The sequence below is a fragment of the Apus apus genome, chromosome 3, assembly GCF_020740795.1.
Source record: "Apus apus isolate bApuApu2 chromosome 3, bApuApu2.pri.cur, whole genome shotgun sequence".
Lineage (NCBI taxonomy): Eukaryota > Metazoa > Chordata > Aves > Apodiformes > Apodidae > Apus > Apus apus.
In genome coordinates, this window is record NC_067284.1 from 74,165,286 (window position 1) to 74,182,649 (window position 17,364).

Genomic DNA, 17,364 nt, shown 5'->3' on the forward strand with positions numbered 1-17,364 from the left:
CTGTACTTGCTGCATGACTGTGCACTTAACACTGCCATGAAAAGTAGGTGTCCCAGCTGTGTGGGTCTGGGGAACCTAGATTGTTAGACTCTGATTTTACATGAAAAAGTGCAAGATGTGTGTAGAAAAGCATGTCAAATGCAGAGGCTGGAAGCATGGTCTGTGACATGAACAGACCTCTAAGGTGAGCCAGCACCAATGCTCCATGCCTGTGATCAAAACTCCAGAGACCAGGCAGGGCTCTCTTCGTTTTGACTTTCAGTGCAACAAACAAAAAATATCCATTTTTCTTTGAGAGACAAGGGCTGCTGCGCAGGGATAGGCCTGGCAGTTCCCCCAGGGCCCCGACAGTCACACCTCCCTGCCCTCTTTGACACCTTCCACACCCCAACAGGTCTTGAGCCACGGCCTCAGACATGTGGGACATCAACCTGCCCTTTGCTTTTGCTTAATTACTTCCATTCACATTTAAACTTCCTTTATTAATTTCATTACCTCTGATATAAAGACTGTTTATCCAATTTGCACCTGCACTTTTATGGATGTATATTTAAATTATAAATGTTTTAATATATTTAGGATATACACACTAAACAGTCACATATAGACGAAGTGGATCCATGAATAAATAACACAAATATTTATACATATTTGTCTCCTTCTTCAGATATATATTCATATATGAGACAGAAAAGCCTCTATTTTTACACTTGAACACCTTCCTGGTAAAAAAAAAAAGCAATGAGCAGTCAATTAGAGGCTGTTCCAAGATCACATGAGTAGGACAGTCTAGGAAATAAAATAGCAAGCAGCCAATCACAGAGCAGTATGAAAGGACATAGGGCCTGGCCTTGCACCATGAGGCTTCCATTGCTGTAGAAGGAAGGGGCTTCCTGCACTGATGCACCATGGGGTCCAGGGGAAAGGATTAGGTCCTTCCAAGAAAAGTTTGCAGCAGTAACTGTCACCTCTTTAAAAAGACGCCTGTTTGCTCTTTGAACCTTTTGTTATTCATCACTCTAACCACCTTTGGTGGTGAAGAATGTCATAGCCTAGTTATATAGACATTCAAAACTATCTTCTTGAGAAGTCCAAGAGCTGGTGTGCCTCAAATTGCATTAAGACAGTGCTCTACTCTTATGTTGTAACAGGAGAAGAACAGGCTCCATTATAAGCTTTTCCAGGATACCCTGCCATCATTTCTTCCGTTACCCTCTGATTCAGGATAAGCAGTGTGAGCCTCTTCAGTTCTTAGGTGTTTCTACACCTTTATAGCAGTGTATGCTCACCATTACCAGTTCACTCCGCACCAAGTACTCCAGCAATTGCACAAGGGAGGAGTGAAAACAGTCTTCTTTCCAAAATAGACATTTTTTTCCACAGAAAAGAAAACAATGCCTCAAGTTTTAGGTTGTGTTTACCATGGAAGTATATTCAAACAGAAGCCACAGAAGCAACATGGTAGTGTTTCTCATTTTAATTTCATAAAACCAACACACATTTTATCAAGCCTGTAAGTATAGAGAGATGTACCTTTTTTTAATACTTTTTGCATATCTTTATTTACAAAAGGAAAAATGAACCTATGGTGTATAAGTCAAATAAAAAGGACAAGGCTAAAAGAAGAAGAGACAGAAGAATGTGGGGATCTGGAAGACAAACAGAGGACACACAGGGAAAGTTAACAGCCAGAGTGGCTGCTGATGCCCTTGCACTTAGAACAGCATCTGAAAAACAACAACTCTTTTATGCGTCATTTCATGTGTGGTGAAAGAGTCCAAAACAGAGCAGTCCTTCAAACCTCAGACGTACTCTGGAGTGCTTGAAGCTTAGTAGCCGTATTTTTCATTAAGATGAGTCTTGCCATCACCACTTTGACCTAAGGGACAAAGAGGAAGAGTTGCATTATGTTCCCCCCCCCTTTCAGGATAGATCTGTATCCAAGCATGAAATGTACACTAGGCAGCACCTTTCAGACAAGTGCAGAAAGGGCAAGTCAGATTGAATACTACTAACAGTACTTTGTTTTATACTAGTAATTCCTCTTAACCTTACTAAAAGTGTCAAGATTACATCATATAGACCTGTTTTTTTGGTGTGGTTCTTTTCTTTTTTCTTTTGTTTACTGGTGTCCTTATTATGCCAGCTTAAGACAGAAGATGAGTCTGGTTATTAGCAGGCAGAAACAGAAAAAAGAGCTCCCTCTTATGGACACAGCTCGCTTGGCTATCCCAGACCAGACCTCAACAAATCAGGTATTTTGTTCCAGTGGATTAATATGCCAGAAAAGTGCAGATGATTTAGTAGCTTATAGTTTTCTTCAGTGAAATTTATTCTCATTTTTCTTATTGCCTTTGGAGCCTATCTATATTATAAGCCTGCAACAGCCTTATCAAAATTAGAGTAATGAATCTATCAAATGAAAGTTAAGCTTTGAACTTACTATGAAAACCTCAATGCATGAAAATGAATTTTGCATTTTAGAGAAACTACAAATTCATTATGCTGTTTAAGAACAAACTCTGGAGTCAAGGCAAAAACTTTCTTCCACACTAACACATATTTGATGAATGCATGAATTATTCAGTGCCTTCACCAAAGCATTAACAAGACTTCTCTCCAAAACATGAGCTAAAGTTTGTATTCTCATCACTTTTGCAAAAATCTGCAAAGAAAATTCTAAGATTTCACAGACTTCTACGAAAACTGAAAATACTAGGATTGCTGGAGCATTTATCCCAAGTGAAGATTTGATCTTGTCTTTCAACTAGATCATCCTATGACTGTGTGTGAAAGGTGTGAGCTCTCTCAGGTGCTACAAAACTGAAAAACATTTCAGGTTTATCTGTCCACTGAGATTAAGCTACTACAGATATGTTCTGTATTTTACTGCAAGACTCTCATGGTGGCACAACTGATAAGGAGCATAACATGACAGAAGACATCAGGTTCTGGGTAAAGTATGCCTGAATTGCTTTCTTCTCAGCAAGTTGCATGGACATGCTGACTACTTATTAGGTAGATTCTCAACTTGCAAGACAAAAAATGGTAAGTAAATGTCTGATACCTGCAGGAGGAATCCATACGCAATAGTCTGGGTCATCATCTGGGTACTGTGAGGAAAAATAAGGTTGTTGGACCTGCAAAAGGAAGAAGATTTTTAAGGTGCTGCACCCTCCAGCAATGTGTCACAGCTACTGCATCTCTCACTAATTCAGACACAAATACTGAAAGGTGAAGGTTATTTCTAAGAAGGAAAAAAAAATACAAAGGAAAGAAAAAATCTCAAATCCACAAATAAATCCAGTTTCTCCCCAGTAGAGTTACAGAACAACAGAAATGGCTGGTCAGATGGGACCTCTGGAGGCCATCCAGTTCAATCTCCCCCTCAAAACAGGACTATTACCAACTGTCCACTTCTGCACAGTTTAATCTTGTCATCCGAATGTTTGGTAGTGTCATTTAACTAAGAATTTCTTTATGCAGGGAAAGCCTTTAGAGTAAGATTTTCAATAAGTGTTTGATGGATTTTGACACACAATCCCACTGAGAAATTTGGGTTTAAGGTGACTTTCAAACTGGAGTCTCTAGCACTTCAGCTGTTATATAAGGGTAACTTCATTTTTCAAAAGAAAGGATTGCCAAATTTTTTCATGTCTCACTGGCATCACTGAAATGTTTAAAGCAAACTGAAACAGGTCACTTGCCATTCAAATCTTGACACTATTTTTTTGTTCCTAGATTTTTAAGTTTTGCCACATCAGCATCATTTTCTCAACAGCTTTTGCTTTCAACAACTGCAGGCAACTATCAAAAAATAAAATCATACCACTGCAGAGTGCAAGACTTGAGAGTTCAAAATGTAGCTAAGCTATTCAGCACTGATTTGCATTACTCTGTAGCATCATAACACAGTCTTAAGTTATGCATTTGAAGTAATTTTTCATTCCCTCAAAAACCAAATTAACCTCTAAAATACTTCTTTCAGAAGATTAATGTTTTCCAAAACATTAGGCTGCAGAGTTTAAGTTTTTAAATATGGCTTGTGAACAGTCTCTTTAAAATTGTTTTTCCAGTTTTACATGATTCAGTTATTCCTCAAATATTAAAAGAGGGAAAAAAAAAAAAAAAAGAAGATGAAAACTGACTTCTGGTTGATATTTTCCATGCAAGGTCTCAGCCCAAAGGCAGAGACAGCACGTGGAAAAAGTGATTTGTGATGGGAGAGAGACTACAGCTAAGCCATCTGGTATTTGGAGAATGCTCAGTGTTAGAGTTAACTCTGTGCTGACAAGAGGTGCTGACTTGACTGCCTAAGCATGAGAGGCTGCCTTGTTCTCCCACATTAGTATGAGGAATGGTATAACCTGGGCCTTAACAGTATAAATTTACTTTTGCTTTCTTTATCAACAAGTTTTATAGGCCAGCAACAAAGGACAATTCTAAAGGCTTTGCCTACTCAATCCTTGGGTCCTTTGCCAGGACTAATGAGGCAGCTGTTAGCACACACAGGCTATAGGTAGTTCAGCTTCTTTAAGTAGGTGGTACAGGGCTAAAATTAGATGGCCACCACCAAGAAATTTTAATAATTATCAGAATTCATGGCCCACCAGTCACAGTAAACTTCTTTGATGGGAGTCAGCAGAAGGGTGGGATGCACTCTAAAGGGAAGAACCTCACAATAACCATTTGGCTAAGAGGATGCTGTCATAGAAGTTCCTTCCCAGCTCCAGGAAGTCAACAACCTTGTATCCCAAAATGTGCAAGGCTCATATACTTTACAGTTTAATACAAATCTTATACACAAGAGGAACTTTGCCTGGTACATCTACTCAAACTCAGTAAAAACTGGTTTGCAAAAGACAATCATCTCTTAGCTGACTCCCCTCTTTCCACTTCTACAGGGAAGAAAGAGGTTTGGTAATGGTAATACAAACTAGCTACAATTTTAGTCCAGCATGTTCTGTGTCAGCCAATACACGCTTCTCAAGCTACTCTCCAAGGAAAGTTTTGCAATGCTATTCCTAAAGCCCAGAGAGCATCTATGTTCTACAACACTTATGATACAGGAGAAGAAACAATTAGTAGAGGCTAAATGCCAAGTGAAAAGGTGAAAAAATAAATGTGTGATTGAATTGAGAGCCTCTGTGATGCGTGAAATGCTGTGCTTTACCTTCTCATGGGAGACTCCAGTGCTGTACCCAATGGCAGTGTGTGATTCTACATTTGGGTCTCAGTCAGCAGAAAAGCACAACTATTACAGACATGCTCATCAAATTTGTACAGTTTCACTAATAATGAGCCTGCTACACAATTCCTTGAAACTCTTAAGCTATAGGAGTCACGGTATCATAACTGACCTTGTTTGAGCTATTGATTTTCTTAACTTTCTCAGATGTCTCTTCAGGTTCCTTACACACTTCCTCAGATGCTGACAAGAAAGAAGATTGATTTTTTTCAGTGACACATCATGAATGCCTGATTCTGTCAGAAATCACCTTCTAGAGAGCTCACATAAAAATGGATACATCTAAAAGGTAACCCAAGACACTCGCTGCAACAAAATTCATACTTAAGACTGCTGAACATTTTTTTTTTTTTCATAGATTAGCTTATGTTTAAAACACTGTCAGTCACCTACCTGAATGCAGTTTAATAAGACCCTATGTTTGGGCTTCTGTAACAAACTTTTCGTGAATGGTAGATGTTTACTTTCTAAGAAGATATTCTCCACCTGTAATTACGGCAGTGATGGATTTGGAAGGAAACAGTAGGAAGGAAAGGTGCAGGATCAGGATTATCTTTTTTTAAGGAGAAAGTGATTTCACAGTAATATAGGAAGACAGAAAGATACAGGTATGTCTGGTTTTTCTGCCACTTAAACTGTGAAATATTGAGGCTCTTGTGGCTTAAGTTTACAGACAAAATGATATGGACAGGACAACGTGTTATTAAGGGTCTGAGTTATGAAAAAATGGAAAATTAATACAGATGTCCCCCAGATATTCAGTACACCAAACACAGTCTTAATTGTGAGGATTTTTTTTTTTAGTGTACATGTAGAGGGGGGTCATGTGGGTCATTAAGAGAATGCTAGCTAACATTATGTACATTTTGTCACTTTATAAAAGGAAAGGTCTGTCCTTCTGTAGTGTTAAGGGCTACTGCAACAAAATAAGGGGGGAAAAAGCATTATGTTTATGGCCCTAAATTAATTTTTCTTCTCTTCACATGCTATTTTTGTTTAAAACAAAGGATCTTAAAGCAGTTAATGCCCATGAAAAGCAAGAACTGAAACAGCTGAAGTGACCTGTTGTCAACCTACACTTACCACTTTCAAAGTAAAACACAGTCCTTCATTGGATTCTAGATTCTTACTTTAGGCTCTACATTAGACTGTTTCCTGCTCCTGACAGAAGATGACAACAGCTCCTTATGACACATGATGTTGTACATTAGAGTCTAAATTGTACTGCTCACCTTGATATTTCTCTTGCAAGGGTCCCATCTGGGATTTATTCCTTAGTATCTTTGGCTCAGGCAGAAAATGAACCCCTGTAAAAGAAAAAAATAAAACAGGAGAACTAGGGGAGCACTCTGCAGTAACTCTGATGAGTAGAGCACTGCCATCTCTGAGACACAGTTCAAAATTGAACTCTTAGCTACATTTGTCTCAGGAAGAAGTCTTCTCTTAGAAGTTCTCCAAACTATTTCATCCACCAAGTCCATCACAATATAATATTAAAGGAAAACTTGTGACCAGTTAAAGTATACTTTTGAAGAGCAACCTGTCCAGCACTAAGAAGTCAGTATTGGGTTTCTCTCATCAAACACATTAACTGAGAAATATCATTACTGAGTTTTCAAATGCATCAAGGTGATACAGAAAAGGATGGACTGGAGATAAACCACATAGATACAAAGAAGACAGTCCCTCACTACCACTTTTAAAGTTATTTTTCCTCTTTACAAACTGATCTGACATTTTACACAGACATTTGTCTTCTCACTAAGTCACTCTCCCTGCCAACAATATATTGTATTTGTTATCATATGGACACTCAATCGAATGAGAGCAAAGCTTATCAAAATAGGACTTTTCTTGAGTGCAGGACATTTTCACCAAAAGCAAGAAAAACTGACTGCCAGGCAGAGTTTGAACTGGAACCATGTGAAACTCATCTGTTGGCACACAGACTCTGGGCTCATAGCAAAAAACTATGGAAAACAAATCTGCTGGAGAACTCGTGACTCCACTGCAGGAGATTCACATAGCTCTGAAAAATCCAGCAGTAACACTTAACTTCATTACTGGAAAAATCAAAACCAATGGTTTACCATCCTGAAAGGATTCTAGATTCTTGTTACTGCAAGAAGAATCCTCGGCAGCGTTAGTTTCTGTTCCTATTTCTTCCTCTGTTGTAATTTTAATTTCCAAATTTGACGTTCTGCTGTTGATTGTATCTACTTTTTGCTCCTCCTCCATTTCTTCCTCCTCTTCCTCTTCCTCCTCCTCTGGTCCATCATCTTTCATTTTTAACAAGCTTTCAGGGATGTCTGGACGCTTAACAGGCATTTTCTGTGGGAGAAAGACTTGTGCATGAGTGCTAAGATAATATGGAGGTAGATGTCACAGCTATTCATTACAGGAGAAAGTGCACATACTACTGTCATACAGCAGCTGGCAAGGAAACACTCTCAGGATGAAGAATAATTAGTTTTAAGGAAAAGTTATTAGTAGAGATGGAAGATGGAAAAATAGGTCCACAGCCCACAGACAAGGACTGCAGTCTTTTCGTAAGAGAGACAGTGAAACTGAATCAATTGTGGATATGATCTCAGCTAAAAGATCAAGAAAAACAAAATAAATTAATGGACCAGCATTTACGAGTCCAACTTACTCCAAGGCTTCCAGTTTTCAGCTTGAATTTGCTCCCTCCTTTCATTGCACCAAAGAGAGGCAGGGCAATCTTTTTAGGCTTGCTCTCTGCTTCCAGACTGTAACTCCTAATAAAAATTAGATATGAAAGAAAACAGTGTTCAAAGTATCAAACAAGTCTTATATTAACAAATGCAATAAATCTGCAGATTAGAAGTAGATATATATAAACCCCCTTTTATTTCTCTCTCACTTGGAGCACCCAAGGAGAAAGCTGCAGGAGATGACTCCTCCATCCTACATCCATGGTGTAGGATTCAGACACTTGCCATAACAGGAAGAAAAATAAATAAATACAGAAAGAAATATCTGTATCACACAGACTCCCTCAAATTTAATTGCACACACATACTTACATTTGTATATATAAAAACCCACTGGGAGGCCAAGCCTCAATTCAAGCAAACAAGTAATTAAATCTCTAATCAAGCTGCCACCAGGAAATGATGAACCCAGCCCACATGCACTTGAATTGCAGCAGCATTGCTAGGCAGTAGTTGAACAGCCACTACAGTTGACTCCCAGGTACACTTCACAGAGTGAAAGTGGTTTTCATGTTGTACGTAATAACTGTAAAATTTTCCAGTTCCTTTTGGGTGTAAGTTGGGGAAAAAAATAATAAAATGAACAAAGCTGACATCATGCTTGCAATCCCTTCCCCTTCATACCCCCCACGTGGGCTTATCTGACTGCAGTGTTGTGGGGCATCTGCCTCAACCATAGATGCAGCAGTGGCCAAAAGGCACATCGGCTCTGTAAAGAGATGAGCCAGGTAGTCTGGAAGGCTGTCCTGTTTTTGTGTTTGGAAAGCTGTTGGCTTACTGGGCTTGCACAACTGCCCGTGGACAATAGCAATGGTAAAAGCAATCATTTCACACTTCAGCCAAAACTTACTGGGGCTTCAGTGCAGGCAGTTCAGCAGGCTTGACAAGCTTTATTAACCCTTTCAGTCTCTGTTGCTCTTTCTTCAGTTCAAACGACCGCAAGTGAAGCTTCTTCCGTGCCACACTGTCTAAAGCACATCCTGATTTTATTTCAGTCATGAATTCATCCAAGGAATCTTGGGCTGCTGGCTGGGACTGGACTAGGCAAGATAAAGGGAAAAGGCATTGTTACTGGTGGGGAGATGAAAGTTGTACTCATCAAGTCCTACCCCTTAGAGAATAAGGTATGTATGAAAAACTATCCTCTCTGCAAGTTACTTCTGAATAGTGAAATAACGAAGTTTGTTAGTCCTGGAAAGATGAGAGCATTTCTCTTAACAAAAGCCACACAGGAAACCTTAATCCATTCATATTACAAAACCTCTCTTAAAGTTGAATGTTTCTTTATGAGTATCTCTATCCTACGTTGGTCATCTCACTTCAGTATCTGCTGTCCCTAAAAAAGTGTCATATAGATTATTTTTGTAGTCACAAACTAAAATAGACACAGCTTCAAAGAATCCCACAGCACTGCATGGAGAATCCCATTTTGGCTTTCATGGAATGTTTAGGTAGTAACATTTACAAAACTCAAAATGAATCAACACATGATGCTGCCTCCTACCCCTGGAGTGCATATAAGAAGAGTTTCATATGTTAGGCAAGTGACACAAAATTTTAGCTTCAGAACAGTGTAAGGGTGCTTCAGTCAGTGAGTGATCTTCAGCAAGTCAGATTATCCTTCTTGCAAACAGGATTCTCTTCTTGATTCCACCAACAGTGGTAAAATTAGGTAAATCAGCTTACACGGTTACTGTTAGTATTCAGTATCTGTTGCAGCAGTTTTCCATACTATTGAAGTACCACTTGATGCTGTTAGGAGGTGAATCAATCACAGCTATTCCACTCTAGATTCCAGGGGGAAAAGCTATAGGGCTATTTCCTGCACCATCAAGTTATTGATAATTTTCTTCTGAACTGGCAACCAAAGATGAGACTGAAGAGCTTTATTACTTGATTTTCATTCAACTGCACCAGTGAATGAGAAATGCCAAGTCAGTCCATCAGTAGTTAGTTCTAAAGAACTCCAGAGAACAATTTATGAACTTCTACTGTGATCTTAGGCAACTACATAATTCCTCCAAGAGGTGCTGCAATTTAGCCTGTCATTCTGTCATTGATCTCTCTACACTCTTGCCCTTAGGCTACAAATAATCATTTAGAGCAAGCAAATGTGTGTTAAGGTATGTATGTAATGCAGCAGCTTTGCCAGATGGCTCGTGACAGTGCTAAGAATCACCTATGATGAGTACACATGCTCCTGGCTTACACTTGTGCTCAGCAGCTGTGATTAACCTAAAGTATCCAAAGAAAGCAAGAGAAAACACAAATATCTTGAACACACACACACACACACAAAGTAACTGATGATGCAATATTCACTGTTTTATCCTGCTCTGCTTCTACGAGACTCGCCTCCAATACTGAATTACACTGTACTGCAGTAAGTGCTGAAACCACAATTCTTCCAAGGCTCTAAACTAGCTGTGTAACCACTTATAGTTTACCATACCATGATAACATGTATCAAAATATATGCTGTTAGTAGAAGTCTATAAATGAAGGGATTCTTCCTTCTCCCAGCCCCTATTACAATACGATTTGACAGTCTTTTTGAGAAACAGTACTAGCTGAAACAAAAGGCATCATAACACATGAAAGCTTGAAACTACAAGTCTCGGACAATGTAAAACGTGTTTCCACCTGCTAGTCAATCTTTAACTACTTATCAGTACAGTCATGCTGAAAACAATTCCTTCAAACACACGGAACTGACCCATCAGTTAGAACGCTCAGTGGAACAGCCAGGTTTTCTGAACAGTGATCTGGTATAATCAATCACCAACCAAACTGTTGATACAAATGAGTTTTGGTGTGGGGCTGAATTACTAGAGAGAAACATACCCGTATAATGCACAAAAGATATCTCAGCTGTCAGATTGCTGCAAGGCTTCCTGGAGACAAATTCTTCTGACAAACTGACATTGCAACTTTTATTAATGCCAACTCTGTTGAAAAGCTTTTGGTGTGAAGAACCTGCCTAAACACATTCCCTTCATCCCTTCCCTTTGATTCCACAAGACATTAGCAGTAACAGAAAGCAAAACGCAGCTATTTGTGTAGTAAATGTATGTAACCTTTAAATCTAACTCATCACCAGACACAGTTCTCACTCTGGGGGCTCTGCCTTTGTATGCAAAGACATAATCCTAGAACCTGAATGGCACCCTCATAAGTTAAAAGGCTTAGGCTAAGCATTAACTGCTTTGACTCCACATTTCTCTTTTCCCACTTTTCCTTTCTAAGGTGCATTTGCAGTGAGAGAAGCAAAATAAAAAAGACACTGTCTCTTCTATCAGTTGTTTGCTCTTCCCTTACAAATAGTTTTGAAGGGAGAAGAAAAAAAGTGTTCCTCAAATTGGGACAATTTCACTAATATGGGCAAATAAACAGTAATACTGCTCACCCCTCTTAAGCTCCAGGAGCTTTGTAGACTCACCTCCTTCCCTTAGCCTAGATGTTGCAGATATGCATGACATTACCGTTCTTTATGGAAAGCACTTTGATCAAATAAACTTCATGCCTTACCTTTCCCTGAAGTCTTCAGCTTCTCTGTTATCTCAGAAAGCTCATTTTCAGCTTCGTTTAGCTTTGCCACCTATGAGAGAATAACACGTGTAGAAGATCTTATCTTCTTACAATCCTCTTTTAAGAGTTACGCAAAGATCCTACCAAATTACACCCTTTTTTCAACTTCTGATCTTTGACCAGGAGCTTCTGAGCTGAAAATAATATAGCGTAGATTGTTCCTAAACTTATCAGTGCTTTTACATGCCATTCAAATAATCACAGAATCATAGAATCATCAGGGTTGGAAAAGACCTTCAAGATCATCAAGTCCAACTGTCTGCCCTGCAACCCCTAAAACACTAAACCATCTTATGAAACACAACATCTACCCCTTTTTTGAAGAACTCCAGGGACGGTGCCTCCACCACCTCCCTGGGCAGCCTGTTCCAAAGCCCCACCACTCTGTGAGAAACATTTTTCCTAATAACCAATCTGAACCTGCCCTGGTGCAGCTTGACCCCATTTCCTCTTGTCCTATTGCTCTTTCTGAAACACAAAAATACGTATATAATGCCTCAGCAACTATGTTATACCACCACTGTCATCCTCCAACCCTCCCTACACCTGCTCCTCCACATCCTCTTGTCTGCCTAGAACTTCTAGTTGGTATACTCCTCCCAGTCCAGGCTGCTTATTCTTTGAAGCAGAACATGAACTTTCTTTGGGCTGTGCTCTCTGCACCTCAAAGCTTGCAATTATTTTCTGATGGTTTACAACTGTTTTTAAAGGAACATGCTCTGGTGCTTCATTCATCCGTGTCTGTGATCCATTAAGCAGAAAGCAATACTACACAGGCAAAAGCAAGGCAGTATGCTTCCACTACACTAAAGTAGGCAATTTTTTCAGGTATTTATAGACACTGTCCACAAAGCAAAAAAACAACACCCCACTTTTTTGAGTTACAAAGTCCACTCACCTCCCCTATTTTATGACAAATTAAGTCTTGAACACAATGGCAGAACTCAAGGATTGAACCCAGCTCTCCAGAGAATGGAAAACACAAGAAAAACAGACTACATTTTTTTGCAGACTGCCTTGGTCTTAAGCCAGGACACTTCCTGGTAACAGGGTAGCTTGTTCTCTTTGGCCAGTCATCCTCTTTCCTTAAGGCAGCAGTCACTGTGATGGCTTCTGCGATGTAGATACTGAGTAGTAAATTGGCATAAAAAATAGCCTGTTTTTGTTGTTAAAAAAGTCTAACGTTTCTTTTATATCCCATTTTTTCCCCCCTCTCAAAAGCTGAGAAAGACTCTCATTCTACAATCATCAAATCTACTCTGATTTTATTCTGTCTTGGCCAATTGATATATAAAGGTTCAAAATGGTACTGAGAGTTCAGGCTAACAAAAACATCAGGAAATTTTTTTTTCCTTCTTAGTAATAATTCATGCATGAGACAATAAGCCTGGCATGTCAGAATAATTGTTCTTACCAGGGAGTCGTAAGTCTCTGGTTTTTCTTCTATTTTACCAGCTTTTTTCATTCTGTTCAGACGTTTCTTTTCTACAGCACCAGTTCGATCAAGGAAGGTGTCATCATCACTGTCATAAAAATCCTCATCTTCCCAGTTCTTTGATTTCCTTTTTCGGGATACTGGAAAAGGTAAGGGAGAGGGAAAGAAACAAAATTATTTGCATACCACTGAGCAATGAAACACATTCAAGATAACAATCTCAAATCCCTAGTTTAGGGCTTTTAGAACCACTGCAGCATTTCACTGGTTACTCACCTGCTTCTTGCCTCAGCACTCCCCGAGCATCGAGTAGCCTGCAAGCTTCTACTGCACACTGTATCATTGCTTCCTTCTTCTTTCCTGAATGGAGAACCTCTGCCACCAGCTGCTTCCCTGATGCATCATCCACAGGCAACCTGTTCAGTTTGAAGGATCAGAGGACAGCTCCAATACAAACAGCTTTGCACAGGTGCTACTCGGATACTGCATTTATCACGTTGACATCATTCTTTCCATTTCACTCTTATCTTTTTCTGTGGGTGAAGTATTTTCACATTTCATTCCATCCAGTACTAATCAAAACATACACAGGGACTTCCTAAAGCATGTAAGATTTTTTTTTTTAATTTCACTAGCCTGAACAGTAATTCTTCCTACATCCACTCCACTAGGAGTACAAGAAATTAAAAGGTTGAACGTCAATATCTGAATAATTTTAAGCACCAGTACCTTGCATCCATGTAACACCAGTAACAAATATTTTACACCATACTGAAGCAAAGATTTCTGAAGCAGTACAATCACTGAAATGTTGATATCTATCCTGTTGACTTAATTTCTACCCCACCTTCTCCTGTCTAAGAAAAGAATGATGTTAGTGGCCTCTTGCAGGAACCCATCTGCCTTATACCATAGAAGAACTGAAACTGGGCACACTGTAGAATTATTTTTCTTTCTCTCTTTAGGAATTAAAATATACTGTCTCCAACTTTTTTGGGTTTTTTTTTTGTATTTTAATTTCATGTGTTTCACAAAACAAAGGGAACTGAAAAAATCCAGACTCTCGCTTTTCTGATTTTCAACTCTAAGGAACACCAAATGCTGCCAGGCCAGATAGGAGTGCAGACACTGAACTAAGTACTGATCCTTGAACTTCTGTCTCAGTATCAGGGCTTCGGTCTCATTCCAGCTGGCCTGCCTCCCTGACAAGTGTGAAAGACAGTTCTTTCAACTTTCGTTTGTGAATTCAATGAAGCCAGCTTCTCTGTACAAAAATGACTGGAGATATACATACTTGATCCTGCACAGCCAGCTATTGTGCCCACGATCATCATATTCATACACTAACTCTTCTCCTAGAGAGGAAATCAAATAAAGTTGACAGTTATCAAAACTGAAATAAGCAGGAATAATCTTTACAACACAGAGGAAAGTCATAAGCAAAAGAGATTAAATGCCCATGTCATACATCAAAGGACTGAACTACCCTCTTTTTTTTAAAAAAAAAAAATAAGGAAAAGCTATGGGTTTTTCAGTTGGTACTATGCTCATTTGGTTGTTTTCCACAATCAAGGCTTTTTCAGACAAAAAAATGTGAAAGTGGCCTGTTCAGGCCTATGTAGTTAAAATAAAAAGCAATCTTGCATCTGTGTGCATTAAAGTAAATGACACAGAAGTCATGACAGTTTGCAATCTGGATTCACAGATTTTATTTATCTTGAAGATTAACTTTTCACTTTAGCAGATAAGTAAGTAATCTACCTTTCACTAGCAACCATTAGAAGTTTAAATCAATTCATTCTTGTCTTTCCTCTTTTTATACTTTCCCATTCTATCTCACAACCATAGCAACATCCAAACAGAACACTCTGAAATGCGATGGGTTTGAATTTTTCAGCACAGCTTCAAAACATGAGTATGGATTATTATCACTGCAGAAAAATACAAGTTGCTCTCTGCAGCTCCCAGTTTAGAAGTTACCAATCAAGTCTCAGATCTACAAAGGTAAGCTAAGTTTTATTAAAACAAAAACTAAACACCCCCCTCAAACTTGATGAAACAAAAAACCTTAGCCACAACGTAACAGAAAAGTTTTATCTCCCACACCTTAATTCCCAAAAGAAAACACGAGCACAAACATCATACTTTGCTAAATAGAAAAAAACAAATTTCATTAAGAAAAAAAAAAAGTACCTTCTCTGTCAAAAAAGCCCTGCAAGGCCTTCCTAGGATCTTTCATATAAAAAGCATCTTGTATATCCTGAAAATCAACAGCGATAGGATTTTCTTCAACCTCATCCTCCTCAGCATCCTCTCCTAGAAAACATACAAAGTGCAAAAAAAATACAGTGAAGCAATAAAATAAAGAGAACACCAGTATACTTCACCTTTCATTAGTTTGAAAGAAAGATCAGCTACATCATCCTAAAACTTCCCTTACCTTGAATATTATTTCTGCACCCAATTGAAAAACCCACCCTGCTTCTTTTTTGCAATTAGTTATTCCATTACAAGATGCAGTTTGGCAGATAAATGTCACCGCATCACAGGAAGAAAAACCACAGCATTAACCTAATCTCCTGGGTTCTGGCCTTTTACAGGCGTGGGCCAGTTATATTCTCCCTGGTTTTAAAAGGAGCTCCAGCATACTTCTCACCAGATGCAAGCTTGCTTTGTCACAGCACTCTTCATTTTAAAAGGAAAAGGATTAATCAGTACTCAACAGCTTCCACTGGATTGGGACACTTGGCATTCAGCTGGAATTTCAACTCTAATGTTCACTCACAACTGGCTTAAACACCTTCCCAGGTCTATCAGCTGAGCTACGCACCATCACTTACCCATTCCCCACGAGCAGCTCATGTCACTGTTCTGACCCCTCTCGCTTCTTTTCTCCTCCTTCTCATCTTCCTCATCCGAGTCCTCTCCCAACATTCTCTTTTCTAACTTTGCTTGCTGCTGCTTACGCAGTGCCTTCAGCTCTGTCACAGTTAGTTCCGACTCAGACTCCTGGTCCTCTTCAGGTCCCTACATCACAAACAGTCACTTCAGAGAAATGTTTTTTGTGAAAGGAAAAGTATTTCCAACACACACGCAGATTATGTACAGTAACAGAAACAAATAATTATAGTGCTGTTCAAAAAGTAGGATTAGTAGGCCATTTGTTATCGACTTAATATCCTTCCCAATGAGGGCAGGGGGGGAAGAGAAGTGAGCATGACTGTCTCCTTGTAGGGAGATGAATCTCAAAGATAACTGTATTATAAAGGCAGAATGCAAAACAATTTTGTTCAGTAGTGCCACGTGGGAAAATTTGAGGAATGAGCAACTAAAACCTCTCAAGTGCATGTAGGTGATTCCCAAGTGCTTTCTACGTTCCTACTAACAAAAGCTCCTCTCGATCACACAGAAATACTGTGCTTTTCCTTCCTGACACATCACACGGGTGAAGAGAACTGCCTTTTCACCCTCTGCACGTCAGCAGAAGCTGCCAGGCCAGTTCTCAGGCCGAGGCCTCGGCAGAGCTGCCCTGAACCCGGAGCACGGGGGCAGGGGAAGCTCACAGCCCCGCTCTGCCCTTCCGCTCCAACCTGCCCCGCGCAGCCAGCAGCAGACACTCGCACCCGCTTGCTTCTGCCCAGCGCAACGACCCCACAGCGCCGGGCCGCTTCCAAAGCGCCTACAGCGCCTGGCAGCCCGGAGGCCACCGCCCCACAGGACGCCCCGGAGACGGGGGGAGACGAGTGAACCCGCGAGCTGGGCCGGGGGAGCCCGTCGCCACACCAGCCCCGCCCGGGTGTCCCGACCCACCTGCAGGAGGAACAGGCGGGAGCTGCCGCCGAAGCGGAGCCCGTGGCCCACCCGCACCCGGCAGTAGGTGCGGGGCGGCACCCGCGCCTTGTTGAGGAAGGTGCCGTGGGTGCTGCCCAGGTCGTACACGTAGAAGCCGGCGGCGTCGGGGCCGTCGGGGCCGCGGTACTGCAGCACGGCGTGGTGCCGCGACACCGAGGGGTGCTCCAGCGCCAGGGCGCAGCCGGGCAGCCGCCCCACCAGGAACCAGCTGCTGCCTTCCAGCCGCACCGAGCCCAGCGCCACGCCGCCCTTCAGCACCTCCAGCCCGTAGCCGGCGCTGCCCGGCGGGCGGCTGCCCCACGGCGGCTCCTCGTAGCGCGGCGCCGGCGCCGGGGCCGGGCGGGGAGCGGGCGGGCTGGGCCCCGGCTCCGCGCCCTCCGCCAGGCGGGGCGCGGCGGGCAGCGGGCAGCTCGGGCGCTTGAAGCCGGCGGGATCGGCAGCCGCCTCCGTCTGCACGGCCTCCGCCATCTCCACGGGTCCGTGCCCAAATGGAGTCCTCCGGGGAC

The 17,364-nt window shown here is 41.1% G+C and overlaps 1 protein-coding gene across 1 annotated transcript; it reads right to left on the minus strand.

The window, feature by feature from the left end:
* Positions 1-1,462: 1,462 nt before the first annotated feature.
* SLC4A1AP (solute carrier family 4 member 1 adaptor protein) lies at positions 1,463-17,358 on the minus strand. Its single transcript, XM_051614072.1, has 14 exons — positions 16,817-17,358; positions 15,847-16,033; positions 15,200-15,322; positions 14,301-14,361; positions 13,283-13,422; positions 12,986-13,146; positions 11,512-11,581; positions 8,834-9,023; positions 7,902-8,007; positions 7,339-7,579; positions 6,481-6,555; positions 5,361-5,431; positions 3,068-3,140; positions 1,463-1,879 (listed from the first exon to the last, which is right to left on the minus strand). The coding sequence occupies exons 1-14, from the start codon at positions 17,324-17,326 to the stop codon at positions 1,830-1,832; spliced, it is 2,058 nt and encodes a 685-aa protein (XP_051470032.1). The 5' UTR covers positions 17,327-17,358; the 3' UTR covers positions 1,463-1,829.
* Positions 17,359-17,364: the final 6 nt, after the last annotated feature.